The sequence below is a fragment of the Capricornis sumatraensis genome, chromosome 15, assembly GCF_032405125.1.
Source record: "Capricornis sumatraensis isolate serow.1 chromosome 15, serow.2, whole genome shotgun sequence".
In the NCBI taxonomy this organism is placed as follows: Eukaryota; Metazoa; Chordata; class Mammalia; order Artiodactyla; family Bovidae; genus Capricornis; species Capricornis sumatraensis.
In genome coordinates, this window is record NC_091083.1 from 13,869,833 (window position 1) to 13,888,188 (window position 18,356).

The window sequence follows — 18,356 nt, forward strand, 5'->3', positions numbered from 1 at the left end:
TAAGGAGCCAGGACGCATGGGCCGAAAGGCTTTCATCCAGAAAGACCTACCCTCCTTTAATGCATTACTTCTCCCACGAACCACCGAACCTGCAGCATTTGGGCCACCTCTGAGCCTGCCGGCAGGAAGCCCAGCCACACTCTGCTAGGTCCTCGACTCTCAGAGTCAGTGAGCAGTTTTCCAACCCATGACATGAGGAAAGTGAAACACACTCGCACCGCCCAGGTCTGGAGAAAACACAGGACGGGATAAGGTTCTGCAATCACTCCCAGCTCCTCCTCTGCCGCCTATTTTGGGGCAAGTATAATTTTAATGTCCTTAATTTATATAGCATGACTACTAAACTCTACACACTGTGTTTATAACTGCGTAGACTCTATACAACCCATGTAATTCTAACACTTTTTATGTATTCACTGGATTTATGCAGTACCCTTCCACCAAGGAGATTCTTTTTTTACATTTTTCTTGGGCAGAAATGTTTTGAATAATTTTAAAAAGAAGAGTTCAATAATTTTATTCAAACTGTTGGGTTGGCAGAAAAGAAGAATAAATTACTTGAGGGTGCAGCACACTTTTTTTTATAAGATTAGAAAGCCTTTAAAAACGGAAGATGAACTGAGACTCCCATCCATTATTCATGCTTATAAACTTAAAACTATTTCTAATTTTAAAATCTCTCAGAGGAAATTTCATCCCACTTATTACTGAGTTTTATCTTACTATTAAAGAATGATGAAAACACGAAAAGCACGTTTAGTACCAACCACGCAGACAAAAGGGACACTCTCATCAGTCCAAAGAGAAAATGAGAAATTTGCTTCCCACACAGTGTAAGCAACGTACAGAGTCTCCCATCATAGTGTATGACTTTCCTGATCCGGTCTGCCCATACGCAAAGACGCAAGCATTATAGCCTTCGAACGCAGACTTCACGACATCTGTGCCAAGGGTTTTGAAAACCTGGAAGCAAAAAAAAAAAAAAAAGATATAATTACCATGGATTTTAACAGAAGCCCGTTCAGTGCTGACAGTATTCTTGAATACTACACCATGTAAAGAAATCACTGAAGAGCTGTTAACAACAGAATATGTGTACTCCAGTTTTTAATCAGAAAGAAACCTCTTAACAAAGCAAAAAGCAATCTCACCCTTTTTCCTACTTAAGTTAACAAAAGATCCCTAAAATATAAAAAGGCAAACAAGGCAAAGTGACAATCATGTACAGAGGCAGAGACGATCTTAAAGCGCGATGATTTACCATCTCAGAAGTGAATAAACTTATACAGTGATTCACTCTATTACCAGAGCTTCCAGAAACTAAATACTCAAAACCTGAAAGTCACAGCAGCCAGAAGTTATGGCTCAAACCATGCCAAATCAACGCCATCGTTTTAAGGATACAGTCAGTCTCCAGAGGCTCTCACGAGCTGAGTGACAGGTGGGTGCAGGTGAGGCTGGGATGATGGGCTCCATCGAGTCAGAGTCCAGGCGATTTTCCCTCTTTGGATATTTTCCCAGGAAGTTGAGATTTGTGGGGCCTGGGACGGTGCCCACAGTCCTAAGTCCATGTCCACTGCACCCCACAACCATAGTGGGACGCTCTGGGGAGCAGAAGGGAGTGAAGGACAGATGTTTGACCTACATCATCAATGGAAAGGAAGCGAACCGAGATGCCTGGTCATCCTACTTACCCCGGCGAGGGAGGGGGCCAGCCAAAGCTTTCTAACCCCCACCTGCCTTCTGGGTTGCCTCCTGGCCTCTCGGACCAGGACACCAAGGGCACAAAGAACACCTCCCTCCTCCAAAAACAAGCCACACCAGCAGCTGAAGAGACAGCAAAGAGCGGGGTGCGATCAGGTTCTCAGAGCAGGAAGAGGTGTGGGATGCACACAGGCCGGGGCAGGATCCGCGTCAGCCCCGCAGGAGAGCGGAGTCTCCGGGAGCAATGCCGATCAAGCCGACTCCAGAAACACCGCCTCCCTGTGGGGATCTGGGCCCTCCAGGGAGACCCCACCCCAGACGGCCTGATGACCACCGGCCCCCTGCTCCCCCCTCCCCAGGTAAGCGCCCCGCTACCAACACGGGCCTTCAGCCAGGACGCCTCCGGCCCCAGCGTCCGGCCCTCCGGTTCAGGCTTCGTCTCCTCAGTCAGAGGTGTCCAGCCTACGCCTTCGACCAAGCCGTCTCCACCCAGGACCTCTCATCATCACCCTCCTTCACTCTGACTTAAGTTTCATCCACTTCCGCTTTAGGAGCTGGCATTTTCTCATCTTTTTCTCACAGCTGGATGACTAACTCCACCTTCAGCTGTACTCGTGACCCACCCTTGGGGCAAGCAGGCCACCGGGCCCGCTGTCCGGGGGGAGAGGCGAGGCGGCGGGCCCGCAGCGGCCGCGGGGCTGGGATCCACCGCCACCTCCCCAGCCCCGAGCCGCACGCCGCTCAGCATCGGCCTGCGGGCCCGAGCCCACGCGGAAGGCCTTCCCGCACCCCCTCCACACACATCCACACCCACACCTCCGTGAAGAAGCAGAACCAGGAACCCCACAGGGACTCTGGGCTCCAGACTAACCATCTGAGAGGCTGGTTTTCACCACCATATACAGAATAGGAAGAAACTCGTAAATATTTATTTAATTCTTCGTGATCAGACAAGAAAACAAATGGCAGATGACCATTTCTGACACTTCGCAGGGTGCAGTGGAGAGGAAGAACAGCCTTCCAAAAGCTTCCCAAAGAGTAAAGAACGATCTCTCATACTTCTGTCTGGGGCTAGAACAAAGTCACGGAAAAGACCGTATTTAAACCAAACCCCAGGGACTTCCCTGGTGGTCCAGCAGCTAAGACTCCACGCTTCCCCCGAAAGGGGGCCTGGGTTCCATTCCTGGGCAGGGAACTCAGATCCCACATGCTGCAGGGTGTAGCCAAAATAATAACAGTAATAAAAAACAAACCCCAAAGTTTTCAAGATGGAATTCTTCCCTTGGGTTAAAATCCACACCCGCCACTTTACTCTTCTTTTATTCTCTAGAAATCTACTCAGCTGGCATTCCACCTGACTCAGGGGGCCTGCGGGTAGGGCAGGGGCTGGTGGACAGGACCCTACAACTGGCACAGAGAAACGCAGGCCCCGAGGGGCTGAGATGCAGGCCTGGCCCTGTCTCAGCTTCAAAGGGCTGGGGACCCAGAGGATCACCGGGACAGTGCCCACACCTCGGGGCCCCCATCAGGGAAACAGGCTCCCCATGGCAGCTCCCACCAAGGACTTGTCGACCAACTGAGGTGGGGAAGGAGGGGCCGCTGGACAGGCTGACGGGCTGCCCTCCTGGCCAGGGACCCAGAGACCCGCCACGCTTGTCTAAGAGGCTGTAAAGCTGATTCCAGAGCAAAGGGAGGCACTGCAGGGCCTCGCTGGAGGCCAACTGCCCACAGGGGGGCACCGTGCAAACAAAAGACTCTCCATCCAGCTGTCAAGGGGGAGATTTTAAGTCTCAAGTTTCTCTGGGGTCGAATCAAGGAACAGACAAGCCTGAGAGCAGAGCCTCCCTTTGGAGCTGGAAGAACCATTAAGAAAACCAGACCTTACTTAAATGGTCTTTAATCAAGATGAGTATGGACTTTTAACTGCTCACTGATTTTTTTTTTCTAAATTCAAAATTAATTTGGAAGGAAGAAATATTAACCATCATCTTACTTGGAATTTGTTTCACATTATGGGAAATTTGACTTGTACTACAGTAATGGGCATGATATACTGTCTCAAGGTGCCTTTACATTTTAATCATTTTTAAAGAGAAGAAAAAGACAAAGGGTGACCTCACGCACGCTAAGCTAGTGATCTTCCCCCTGTTTACAGCAGGTGTGTGAGCTGTCAGCTCAGCTCCTGGGCGGGATCTGCCAGCATGGAAACGTGAGCCCACACAACACCAGCTAATAAAATCAGAGGTGAGGGAGATTGCCTTATGAACAGAGTAGAAAATGGGTGTTTTCCCCAAAAGGCCAAAATTATAGAAAAAGAGATCAGATTTGTGGTTACAAAGGTGGGAAGGAGGGAGAGCGAGAACTGGAAGAAGTTGGACAAGAGGTACAACCCTGCAGTTATTACAGAAATAAATTAAGGTCGAAAAATAAAACAGTGATGACTACAGTTAACACTGCCGCGCAGTATACAGTAAAGTTGTTAAGAGAGTAGATCTTAAGAGTTGTCATCACAAGCAGAATTTTTTTTTTCTTTTCCTTGTATCTATATGAGAAAATGGATGTCAGCTGAACCTACTGCGGTCATCATTTATAAAGCAAACCACCATGCTGTATACCTTAAACTTACATGGTGATGTATGTCAATTACTTCTCAGTAAAACTGGGGGGAAAAAAAATGCAAAAAAATAGGTATTTTCCTGTATCTCTGCTGGTTCTATTAACATGTGGTTCTATCAGAAAGCAGCATTCACTCACATATCTCAAAGGTTTTATCAGTTTTGAAGTGAGTATAAATAACCTGAGACTGTTCACAGTCAAGGAACCCAAACATCTGAAGCTCAGACCGGAAGCTGCGAAGTGTGCTCCTGAGTTGAGAACTCTTCATAGTCTATTTTTAACTCTGGGCAGGTATTTTTGCCTCCTGTTACAGCTTCCCTGACCTTAACTCTCACTGAATCCAGGAACTGTCACCTGTTCCCATAAATGGACCACCAACCACAGACGAGGCTTCTCGGTTAGCAAACACATGCTGAGCACCTCCAGGGAGCCAGGCCCTGCTGTCCACGCCGCCACTCCCATGCCTGGGCTTTCCCTCAGCACAGCCCCTGTCCCTAGGGGCCTCAAACCCAGGTTCCAGGCAGGGAAAGCCAGCCACTAGCCGTGTAAGTCAGGAGGGAAGCCTCTGTGGTACTTCCTTCATCCTCTGGTGAAGACGCTCTAAGGAGGGGGAAAGAACCAGCTTTCCTCACACCGGTCACCTCATCCCCATCCCTACACGAAAGCCCAAGTCTGGATTCCACTAGCTGTAACATTCTGTTCTTCGCCAGACTCCTAGCTACCAACACTGGTAAGTCCACTAATCTCAGGACCAAAGTTATCTTCATTCCCTCGCTGGCCCATTTACTCACTCAACTGGGTGGCCCTGTCCACCTGCCACTGAGAACACACCAACCCTTTCTCCCATACCCTTAAGGCCTTCCAGTGGCATCTCTCCGTCCTATACAGCAGCCCTAGGATTTCTACACTACCCAGTCTGGCTTCCCTCATGGCTCAGATGGTAAAGTGTCTGCCCGCAACTCGGGCGACCAGAGTTCAATCCCTGGGTTGGGAAGATCCCCCGGAGAAGGAAATGGCAACCCACTCCAGTATTCTTGCCTGGAGAATCCCATGGACAGAGGAGCCTGGTAGGTTACAGTCCATGGGTTTGCAAAGAGTTGGACACGTCTGAGCGACTTCACTTTCTTTCAATTCAGTGGATTAGATCTACGGACTTACTCTAATACACTGAGTTATTTAACCTGAGTTTCTCTGACAAGAAAATTGGAGCTACCGTTGACCTCGTTTGGTTCCTGAGGGGCTTAAACAGGCAGCGGCCATGAGCACCCAGCACTGTTTCTGACTCCGGGGCACATTCCCCAACACCAGTCCCCCTCCTCTCCCTGCGCCTCCCTCGTGCCAGGCACCTCCCCTCCGCTCACAGCCCCCGCTCCTTCTGCCGTTGCCCTGTCTATGTTTCCCTGATGGTGAACCGACATCTTCCAGATACAATCCCTCCAGGCCCTTCCTTGGAACAACTTCTCCAAGTTCACAGCCCATCTTAACTCTAACCCAACACTTACATTGCCTCAGAAAGCCGTCTCCACGAAACATTTCTAAGCCAACGACATTTCTCAGATTAAGGAGTATGCACGTCATCTGGGGCTCTTCTAAAAATGCAGTTTGGTTCAGCAGGAATAGTCCCTGGAATTCTGCATTTCTAATACCTCCTCAGGCAATGCTGAGATTCCAGCACGTGGACACACCATCTGACAAGAAACTAGATGATGATACCACTTCAAGATGCTGCCACATGGGTAGGACAGCCAGGCTGGGAATTCTACTAGGCTGGCCGGAATACATTCTTAAATAAATGCAGTTATGTTATACATCATTTTAATGCACACTTCTCACTTTATGTTTTTGCTAATGATTTATTACTTGCTGTATATTTTATATTTATTTTAGACTATGGAAATGATGTTAGACAAAAAGCAAATTTGAGTGATTTCCTTACTCAAGTTCAAAATGGGTCAAAAGGACCAGTGACAACTCACAACATGAGTAACACATTTGGCCCAGGAACTGCTAACGGACGTACAGTGTGGTGGTGGTTCAGGAACTTCTGCAAAGGAGTGCCTTCAAGATGAGAAGTGCAATGGCCAGCCACTGGAAGTTGACAGTGACAATTGAGAGCCATCATCAAAGCTGATCCTCTTACAACTACACAAGAAGTTGACAAAGAACTCAACGTCAACCATTCTTCGGTCGTTCAGCATTTGAAGAAACTTAGGAAGGTGAAAAAGCTCAGTAGGCGGGTGCCTCATGAGCTGACCACAAATCTAAAAAAAATCGTTGTTCTGAAGCATCGTCTTCTCTTATTCTATGCAACAACAATGAACAATTTCTCAATTAGACTGGGACGTGCAACGAAAAGTGGATTTTATACAACAGCCAGCTCAGTGGTTGGACCATGAAGCTCCAAAGTACTTCCCAAAGCCAAACTCATTCCAAAAAAAGGCCATGATCACTGTTCAGTGGTCTGCTGCCGATTGGATCCACTACAGCTTTCTGAATCCCAGCAAAACCATTACAACTGAGAAGTACGCTCAGCAAATAGATGAGAGGAACTGAAAACTGCAACACCTGCATTCGACACTGGGCGACAGAACAGGCCCAATTCTTTCCCAGGGCAATGCCTGACCACATGTCACATAACCATCACTTCAAAAGTTAAACAATTAAGCTACAAAGCTCTGCCTCATCCGCCACATTCACCTGACTTCTCACCAACTTACTACCACTTCTTTGACCATCTCAACGACTTTTTTGCAGGGAAAATGCTTCCACAACCAGCAGGAGGCGAAAATGCTTTCCAAGAGTTTGTTGAATCCTGAACCACAGATTTTTAAGCTACAGGAATAAACAAACTTATTTCTTGTTGGCAAAAATGTGTTGATTGTAATGGTTCTTATTTTGATTAATAAAAATGTGTTTGAGCCTCGTTACCATGATTTAAAATTCATGGTCCAAAACAGCGATTACATTTGCACCACCCTTAATATCCTCCATTTAACACCTGGAGACCTGAAGCTACATCTCCAAAGAAGCTGTTAGCGAGCCAGGAAGAAGCCCAGAGATGCAACCAGTTTCTCCCACAACACTGTGCTTTCCCAGAACCCCGCTTTGCTCTAACACCCTGCTTGTCCCACCCAAGGAAATGCACTAGTCCTTCTGGTCACGTGACATGGCATCACGTGATGGTCCCCTGGAGGGCCTTCAGGTCTGTTCTCTGCCAATGTCAGGTCCACATTTCAGATCACAAAAGTCCACAGCACAGGTTTCCTGGACAAACCCCATCTTCATTCTATGTTCCAGAAAGATTGTGGGCAAAACGATCTTTCTTGCTAGAATCCTTCTTTCTGGAACCTACAATAGTGCACCCAAGAAGGGGAAATGTGACTTGGGTTTGAAGTCTACATCCTAAAGCTCTGCATCTGGGTAGGACTCAAGGTCAAATGAGTAATCTCCTAGGCTTAGCAGTACACACAGGCAGCCCTCAAAGACACTGTGATCCAGTTCAGATCACCACAACAAAGCAACAACTGCAATAAACCAAGGCTCACAAATGTTTTGGCTCCCTGTGCAAATAAAAGTTATGTTTATACTGTACTGTAGTCTATTAAGTGTAGTAGCATTATGTCTAAAAAAATAATATACTTACTTCAATTAAAAATATTTTCTTACTAGAAAATACTAACCATCTTCTGAGCCTTCAACAAGTCATTATCTTGTTGCAAAAGTAATATGACAGATCTCTGGTTAAATATAATAATGGAAAAAGTTTGAAATATTGCAAGAATTACCAAAACGTGACACGGAGATACCAAGTGAAGAAATGCTGTTGGAAAAATGACACAAACTCGACACAAGATTGCCACAACCTTCAATTTATAAAAAAGAGTATCTACCAAGTATAATAAAGTAAAGCACAGTAAAATAAAGTATGTCTATAAATGTCCCCCTCAAAATGCTTTATTTGCAAAGCTCCTTTAAAACTGAGGTCACTGCCAAGTTTTGAAACAAAAATTACGATCATGCTCAGAAGAGAAAAATAAACTCCACCTTTTGGGGATAGAATTTATCTCAGGCCTAAGAGAAATGGTGCTATGTAACAACCAAAAAGCTAAGTTAGCAAAGGCTAATTTTATATAAATCATTTTCAGAAAAAAAAAATTAGCAAGATGTTTTAAAGAGTTTTAGGGTAGGCATGTTTTTCTCAACATGAAAATAAACCAAAATAGAGATTTTTGAAAACATCATACCATTTCTTGAGAAACATAATCTGGACTTTCTGTATCAGCAGAATAAAAAGAAAAGTCGTAGGTGAAGGTCTTGGTCCGTTCTCTTCCTGAGTCCCCAGTCCCTCCTTCTGGTATCTAGAGAGAGAAGATTGTGGTAATAACAGTGCAACTAGAAAAACCATAATAATGTAAAGAATACTGTTAGCTGACAAGTAATCCACCCAATTCAAGGGGGAAAAAAAAAATTGTGTAAAAAGTTCACAACAATCACCAACGTGCATTATTTATACCCTGACTCAAATCCATTTAATTCCTCCTGACCACCTTCTCAATGAATAAGAAGAAAGCAAACATAACTCCTCCCAGCCTCTCATTCAGGCATTCTACAATACGATCGAAGGCTAACGTTTCTGGACTTTTCATCACGATTACCTTATATGAGCCTGACATTCCGGCCAAAGCTATAGTCTGCACGACTCCAGGGGGTGCTGTTCATACAGATGACAATGTGAGAACAGACATGTGATCTACTGGCCCCACTGAAAACTCCCAGTCAGACGCCTCCTCTTCTATTAGGCTTCCCTTGGCACTCCATCCAGAAGTAACTTCTCCTACCTCTGAGACACGAGCCTCTCTCCCAGGACACATCGTATTATGAGTCTACTGCATATGTTTGCATACATCTGATCTATCTTGCTATATACCAAAACTGAACAAAAAAATCATGTTTAAACATCTGCATATGCCTCACACAGCTCCCTGGCTATGCGCTAAGTAAATCTAATCGGAATTATATTTGCCAGCATAATTCAGACACTACACGATGTCCCCTTTTCATCACAGGGGACTGGAATGCAGAAGCAGGAGTCTAGAGACACCTGGAGTAATGAGCAAGTGTGGCCTCGTAGTGAAAATAAAAGGAAGCAGGGGAATGGCAAACAGTTTCACCAAGAGAACGCACGGGCCACAGCAACACCCTCTTCCAGCACAAGAAAAGACTCTGCACGTGGATATCGCCAGATGACCAACACGGAAATCAGACTGATTATAGTCTTTGCAGGCAAAGATGGAGAAGCTCCGTACAATCAGCAAAAACAAGACCGGGAGCTGACTGCTCCTCAGACCATGAACTCATTGCCAAATCCAGACTTAAACCGAAGAACGTAGGGAAAACCATTAACCCATTCAGGTATATATGATTATACAGTGGAAGTGACAAATAGATTCATGGGATTAGATCCGATAGACAGAGTGCCTGAAGAACCATATAGAGGTTCATAACACAGTACAGGAGGTGGTGATCAAAACCATCCCCAAGAAAAAGGAATGCAACAAGGCAAAATGTCTGTCTGAGGAGGCCTTGCAAATAGCTGAGAAGAGAACCGAAAGGCAAAGGAGAAAAGGAAAGATACATCATTGGCATGCAGAGTCCCAAAGAAGGTAAGGAGAGATAAGAGAGCCTTCCTAAGTGAACAATGCAAAGAAATAGAGGAAAACAATACAATGGGAAATGCTAGAGAGCTCTTCAAGAAAATTAGAGATACCAAGGGAACCCTTCATGCAAAAATGAGAACAATAAAGAACAGAAACGGTACGGACCTAACAGAAACAGAAGATATTAAGAGGTGACAAGAATACACAGAAGAATCATACAAAAATGTCTTAATGAATTAAATAACCATGACAGTGTGGTCACTCACCTCGAGTCAGTCATCCTGGAATGTGAAGTCAAGTGGGCCTTAAGAAGCATTACTTCAAACAAAACTAGTGGAGGTGATGAAATTCTGAGTTATTTTAAATCCTAAAAGATGATGCTGTTGAAGCGCTGCACTCAATATGCTAGCAAATTTGGAAAACTCAGCAGTGGCCACAGGACTGGAATAAGTCAGTTTTCACTCCAACCCCAAAGAAAGGCAATGCCAAAGAATGATCAAACTACTGCACAATTGAAGTCATTTCACATGCTAGCAAGGCAATGCTCAAAATCCTTCAAGCTAGGCTTCAGCAGTACCTGAACCGAGAACTTCCAGATGAACAAGCTGGGTTTAGAAAGGCAAAGGAACAAGAGATCAAATTGCCAACATCTGTTGGATCACAGACAAAGCAAGGGAATTCCAGAAAAATAACTATTTTTTGCTTCATTGACTACACTAAAGCTGTTGACTGTGTGGATCATTAACAAACTGGATAATTCTTAGACAGCCTTACTTGTCTCCTGAGAAATCTCTTTGCAGGTCAAAAAGAAACAATTAGAACCTTAAATGGAACAATGAACTGGTTCAAAATTGGGAAAGGAGTACATCAAGGCTGATTACTGTCATCCTATTTATTTAACTTATATGCAGAGTACATCATGTGAAATGCCAGGCTGGATGAAGCACAAGCTGGAATCAAGATTGCTGGGAGAAATATCAGTAACCTCAGATATGCAGATGACACCACCCTTATGGCAGAAAGTGAAGAGAAACTAAAGAGCCTCTTGATGAAAGTGAAAGAGGAAAGTGAAAAAGCTGGTTTAAAACTCAACAGTCAAAAAAGCGAAGATCATGGCATCTGGTCCCAACATTCCATGGCAAATAGATGGGGGGAAAATATAAACAGAGACAGACTTTGTTTTCTTGGGCTCCAAAATCACTACAGATAGTGACCGTAGCCATGAAATCAAAAGATGCTTGCTCCTTGTAAGAAAAGCTATGACAAACCTAGACAGTGTATTAAAAAGCAGAGACATCACTTTGCTGAAAAAGGTCTATCTAGTCAAAGCTATGGTTTTTCCAGTAGCCATGTAGAGATGTGAGGGCTGGACAAAGAAGGCTGAGCGCCAAGGAATTGATATTTTTGAACTGTGGTGCTGGAGAAGACTCTTGGGAGTCCCTTGCACAGCAAGGAGGTTAAATCAGTCAATCCTAAAGGAAATCAGTCCTGAATATCCATTGGAAGGACTGATGCTAAAGCTCCAATACTTTGCCTACCTGATGCAAAGAGCCAACTCATTGGAAAAGACCCTGATGCTGGGAAAGATTGAGGGCAGGAGAAGGGGGTGACAAAGGACAGGATAGTTGGATGGTATCATTGATTCAACGGACATGAATGTGAACAAACTCCAGGAGATGGTGAAGGACAGGGAATCCTGGCATGCTGCAGTCCGTGGGATCACAGAGTCGGACACAACTGAGCGACTCAACAACAACACTGTGTGTACTATAAGCTGTAAAAAAGAATTTTAAGGTTCTTATTATTAAAATGTTTAAAACTCCAGGCACCTATTGCGGTTGTATCAAACAAAGCAATGTTTGCAAAACTCAAAAAACAACAGAGTAATCAAGGAAAATGAGATTCCATAACACATGAAGAAAGGATATTCATCCAATGCTCGGCTCTCCCCACTGGTTCCGGTAAATACAGTATTAGAATGATTGGACTTTGTCTACAGCCCTGTGAGTACACAAAGACACAGCAAGCAGAGCAAAGCGAAGGAAACTAGCAGCAGAGAAAGGGTGAGCTAAGTGAGAAGATGTGGGTGTTCGCAGGAGGGGAAGCCAGGTGCAGCCGGGCAGAGCCAGGAGGAACAAGAAGTGCAGGTCAGCAGAGCAAGAAAGGCATTCCACTGCAGAGGCCGCAGGCGAGGGCACTGGCGCCTCAGAGGAGGCCTCTGAAATCCCCAGGGCATGGCCTGTTTGAAGATGGGCACATTACTTACTGGCTTCCATCACTGGGGATCAGGTTGCATGACACTGAAACTGGATTACAAAATGTCCAGTCCCCTGAGCCATGAATTAACAGAAATCCAACCAGAGGGTGATCTGTACTTGGCCGCGGGGCAGCAGGCCTCTGAAACCCAAACCTGTGAGCTAACGGCAAACCCCGGAGGGGAGGGGGTTGGGTCCTTAGGGGCGTGATTCCTTTATTACTGATTTTACACACTCATTTTCCCCATAAGTGGAAAGTATTCAGGATATTTTAAATACAAAAGAACTTGCCATCTTAGAAACTTCTGGCATTTTTTTTCAAAAAAAAATTTTTTTTTTCCAGAAAAAAATTTCATTTTTTACATTTTTTCATCTCCTGAGTTTTGAATAGTAATACCAGCTCCTCCTGCAAGGTTTACAAAGTTACTTTCAGTAAAAATGAAAACAGGGACTTCCCTGGTGGTCCAGAGGCTAAGATTCCACACTCCCAAAGCAGGGGGCCTGGATTCCATCCCTCGTCAGGGAACTACATCCCACATTGTACAATGAAGATCAAAGACCCCGTGTGCCACAACTGGGACCTGGCAGAGCTGAATAAATAGATAAAAATAAATACTTTTTAAAAAATGAAAACAAATCTAGGGTCAAAGTTTATAATAATCCACAATGAGCTAATTTCCAGGCTGAAAATCCACAATAGGATAGAGGATAAAAATGCCTGGTCTCACCTCCCCCAGCTGCGGCCTGGCTCTGCAGCTAAGATCAACAAAACCAGAGACAGGACAGGTAACAGATAATCACTTGTCACCCATTTGCTTCATGGCTGAGCCCAAGCCAAGTTCAAGCTGACATCGTTACCTGAACTGAGAGAAGAAAGCTGTGAAAACAGATGCATCGTATTCACCCACAAACCATTTAACACTGAAACAAAGCACGTAACTCACAGAACTGGAGCCAGGCCAGGTCACTACTTGCCTTTAAGTTTGTGATGGTCGTTTTGCTTTTCTCCATTTGAATAATGAATTTGGCTTCCAAGTCCTTTTCCCTGCAACACAAGTAATTCAGTATTGGTTAGGTAGGACACAAAAGGGTGTTTCTACGATGCTTGTTGTGTTTACTTTTTATGTACGGTGATCTGTTTTTATTCAGCACATGAGGCACCATCTCTTAACTCCTCCTCCCAAATCGTTAGGAACATAAACACGAGGACACACAAAACAGAGGCCTTTATCAAAACCTTAAGACTGGAAATGCTGTATGACGCAAACCCTGGGAGCATTTCTCCACGGGAGCCAACAGGAGTATAAATGCAAAGACAGAGACGGCGGATGGCGCTCTGACTCTAGGTAAGAGGGCCCTGCCCACCTGGGATGGAGGACAGGCACCGATGCTCCATCCAGGATGAGGACTGAGAAGAAAGAGGGGTGAGTGCTCAGAGCCAGGGTGCTTCCAGAGGCAGCCAGGCCACCCCTCGACCCCACCTTCTTTCTACCTTCATCCAGAAAATGGCATTCCCAGAAAACACTCGAACAGGAAGTTAAGAGAACTCCTACAATAAACAAGCCCACGCCCACACAATGGAGTGAGGTGTCCCTGGTAATGGGGAGAGGAAGGTCTCTAGGTACTGCTGTGGATAGAGACCAAGGGACACTGAGTGGGAAATTCAAAGCAGAGAAAAGTATACATAGGATACCACCACTTGTATTTAAAGATAAAAAGGATAACCTATTTATCTTTCAAAAGGTCACCTAGGGAGAAATAAGACACAGAGAACGAAGCTAGATTTCTACAAAAACATCTTGATCTGTAGATCGTGTTTAGAATGATGAAAATAATTTACACAAAAATAAAACAATTTTTAAATAACCTAAAACCCAAAAGTAAGCTGAAGTAAATCAATCTGTGTGCTGGACAGTGAGAAAAGATCTCATGCTAGATTCCTTGGGCAGGAGGAATCTAGGCTAAGGGAAAAAAGAACTATTAATACAAAGCATTCGTCAAGTTTTTTTTAGGCATCATATTCTGGTGATAAAATAAGTATATTTATCCTAACATTTCTGTCTGTATATTGAGGGATAACACATGAGTAATTATGTTGCTACCCCTGATAGCCAAAGTTTTGGGTTTGAAAGGAGATAGAAACATCAGATTTGTTAAAAGAAACTGTAACACCAAAATGGAGTCACTTAAGCTAAGCCCCACCAAGACCTAATACCTAACTTAAGGCAGCTTCAGCCTCTCCCAAGAGTAAGTCTTGAACCAGTCCATCTGGAAATTCCTGGTCTAAGGTAACTTGCCTGGTAAGAACCCCTGCAGTCCCCCAGGGAAACTGACTTTGCCTGATATAATACACTTTTTTTTTTTTTTTTTAACTTCTTTGTCACAGCCTCCTTCTACCCATAAAAGCCTTCCATTTTGTACAGCTCCTGGCAGGGGCCTTCTACTTGCCAGGTGGGGATGCTGCCAGATTCATGAATCATTGAATAAAACCAATAAGATCTTCAAATTGACTTGGTTGAATTTTTTTAAACAGATTGATGATGCAAGGTAAAAAACTCCTTAGTCCTAAATCTAAACAGGAAATCTAAGATGAACTTTATCTGAAATTGAAAAGAAGTACTCCCCAGTTTTGTCCTCAGAAAAGGCCTAGAGTCTTATGGCCAAAGTGAAAGGGAAGTCACTCAGTTGTGTCCAACTCTTTGCGACCCCGTGGACTGTAGCCTACCAGGCTCCTCCGTCCATGGGATTCTCCAGGCAAGAGTACTGGAGTGGGTTGCCATTTCCTTCTCCAGGGGATCTTCCCAACCCAGGGGTCGAACCCGGGTCTCCCGCATTGTAGGCAGACGCTTTACCATCTGAGCTACCAGGGCCAAAGTAGTATCTAAAGAGCATTTTCCACTAAGGTATGCCAGGGCTTACTGGAGAATATTCGATTCAAATATTCAGGCAGACCTCAGAGATCCTGTGGGTCCCTTCCAGACGTTGGCAGTAAAGCGAGCATCACAACACCGCGAGTCACCTTAACTTTGCTGCTCCCCAGAGCGATCAAAATTATGTTTAAAATGCGCAACAGCATTGTGTCCAAAGAAGAACAAGGTACACACCTTAATTTAAAATTTCTTTGTTACTAAGAACTTCGAGCAATCATCTGAGCCTTTGACAAATGGTCATCTCTTTGTTGGTGGAGGGTCTTGCCTCAGTGTTGATGGCTGCTGACTGAGGCAGCTATGGCAGTTTCTTAATATATGACAACAACGAAGTGTTCCTCACTGATGGACTCTTCCCTTCATGGACAGTTTCTCTGTAGCACGCAATGCTATTTGATAGTACTTAAACCACAGACTCAAAATTGGAGCCAGTCCTCTCAAACACTGCTTTGTCAACCCAATTTATGTAATGTTCTAAATCCATCGTTGTCGCTTCAACAATCTTCACAGCATCTCCACCAGCAGTAGATTCCATCTCAAGGAACCACTTTCCTTGCTCATCTGTGAGAAGCAACTCCTCACCCATCAGAGCTCTTTCACGAGGTGCAGCAACTCAGTCACATCTTCAGGCTCCACTTCTAAGTCAGTTCTCTTCCCATTTCTACCACCTCTGCAATTACTTCCTCCACTGAAGCCTTGAACTCCTCAAAATCATCCGAGGGGGGTGGAATCAACTTCTTCCAAACACCTGCTAATGCTGGTATCGTGACTTCTTCCCACAAATCATGAATGTTCTTAATGGCATCTAAGAACGTCAAATCCTTTCCAGAAGGTTTTCAATTTACTTTGCACAGATCCATTAAAGGAATCACTATCTATAGCAACTACAGCCTTGTGAAATATATTTTAAGAATAAGACTTGAAAGTGGAAGTTACTCCTTGATCCACGGACTGCAGAATGGATACTGTGTTAGCAGGCATGAAAGCAACATTAATCTCCATCACATGGGTGACCAGGCACGGTGTCAATGAATAGTAACATTTTGAAAGGAATCTTTTTTTTTTTTTTGAGAAGGCGTAAAATATTTAGTAAACTATGTCGTAAAGAGATGTGCCCAAGAAGGCAATGGCGCCCCACTCCAGTACTCTTGCCTGGAAAATCCCACGGACGGGGGAGCCTGATAGGCGGCAGTCCATGGGGTTGCGAACAGTCAGACACGACTGAGCGACTTCACTTTCACTTTTCACTTTCATGCATTGGAGAAGGAAATGGCAACCCACTCCAGTGTTCTTGCCTGGAGAATCCCAGGGACGGGGGAGAATGGTGGGCTGCCGTGTATGGGGTCACACAGAGTCGGACACGACTGAAGTGACTTAGCAGCAGTAGCAGCAGCAAAGAGATGTGCTATCATCCAGGTTTTGCTGTTCCATTTACAGGGCACAGACAGAGCATAAATTCTGAAGGGTCTTACAATTTGTTGGAGTGGCCAATGAGTCTCGGTTTTAAAGTTACCAACTGCATTACCCAATGGCAGTCCTAAACGACATCGTCTTCCGATCGAAGGCTGCTGTGTCTACACTGACTATCTGCTCTTTAGCGCAGCCACCTTCATTAATGATCTTAACTACGCCTTCTGCATCAGCATCGTGTGCTGCTTCACTTTGCACTTGGACGTCATGGAGACTTCTTTCCTTAAACTTCATGATCCAACTTCTGCTGCCTTCAAACTTTTCTCCCTTCAAAGCTTCCTCACCTCTCCTTGCCTTCACAGCATGGAAGAGAGTTAAGGCCTTGGACTGGATTAAGGGAATGTTGTAGCTAGTTAGATCTTCTATCCAGACCACTCAAACTTTCTCTACATCAGCAATACAGCTGTTTCGCTTTCTTATTCATGTGTTCACTGGAACAGCAATTTTAATTTTCTTCAGGAACTTTGCCTTTGCATTCACAGGTAGGTTAAACATTTGGCACAAGAGGCCTAGCTTTCAGCCTATCTCGACTTGCCTTCCCCACTAAGAGTAATCGTTCCAAGCTTTTGATCTGAGATGAGACAAGCGCTCTTCCTTTCACTTGAACACTTACAGGCCATAGTAGGATTATTAAGTGGCCACTTTCAAAATGACTGTGTCTCGGGGAAGAAAGAGGCCCAGATATCATGTCATTTCCCTACCTGGGTTGTTCAATAATGATGATAACCTGCAAGGAATGTAAAGGTGGAAGCAGAAGCTATAGATTAAAAAAGATTTTAGAGACTTATCCATTGACTGGATCTCAATTCATATAGAGAAACATTTTTAGAAATTATATGACAGGAGGGAAATATTAACTCTGACTAGATATGTGATTATACTAAGGAATTATTAAGTGTAATAATGCTATCATGCTGAGTCTTACAAGGTCTTGACCTTTTAGAGAGAAACACTGAAATATTTCAAATGAAATGATGTCTGGGACTTATTTTCAGATAATCTAGTAGCAGGTGGAACTGGGAAGGGGTAGCACCCTGACCACCTCAGGGTGAACACCAGCCAGAACTATTAAGCCGAAGAGTGTGCCAAGAGCCACGATGGGTCCCCGTGGCCTGATTCAGCTTCTCCAGGCCAGTCTGGGGAGGTCCAGAGTTGGGCGAACAGAACACTGGCCCAGAGACAAATAAACGAACCCCGCTCGCCTGTGTGGAGCTTCCACTCCACCCTCCAGGTCTTTTGGGCAGCTCCACCGTGAACCCAAAAGTGAGAACTGCTTCGCGGAAACCCCATGTCCACGGAGCTCGAAAACACACACTTATCTTCGCAGCATTCACCTTCCAAAGCATGTTCTGCCCATTGAGAAAGCCAAGAGGATTCCTTTTGTTAATGACATCCCTCCCGTTTCCACCTGGGCCATTTCTTAGTCATTCACCAACCTACTGTGTCTAGCTCTTGCACTTTAAAACCACTAATATTGTCAACAAATACCTTCCAGGAGCACAGAAATCACCCAGGGATCTGAGGACTAGTCCTTGACAGGCGCTCATATCACCGGCCAATTCTTACTCATAAAACAGGAAGAAAGAAACTTCCCTGACGATCCACTGGTTAAGACTCCATGCTCCCAACACAGGGGCTCGGATTTGATCCCCAGTCGGGCAACTAAGATCCCACGTGCCACCAGGCATGGCCAAAAAAAAAAAAAAAAAGAACAGACCTCACACTAT

General features: G+C 44.8%; 1 protein-coding gene across 1 annotated transcript in view; it reads right to left on the minus strand.

Moving 5' to 3' along the window:
- The window catches only part of KIF16B (kinesin family member 16B), a 291,622-nt gene that overhangs the window by 241,674 nt on the left and 31,592 nt on the right, over positions 1-18,356 (minus strand). The window contains exons 2-4 of the mRNA XM_068986883.1: positions 13,208-13,277; positions 8,565-8,678; positions 847-963 (exon numbers count right to left, since the gene is read on the minus strand). Coding sequence (XP_068842984.1) covers positions 847-963; positions 8,565-8,678; positions 13,208-13,277 — 301 coding nt within the window. The remainder of the gene's footprint in view (positions 1-846; positions 964-8,564; positions 8,679-13,207; positions 13,278-18,356) is intronic.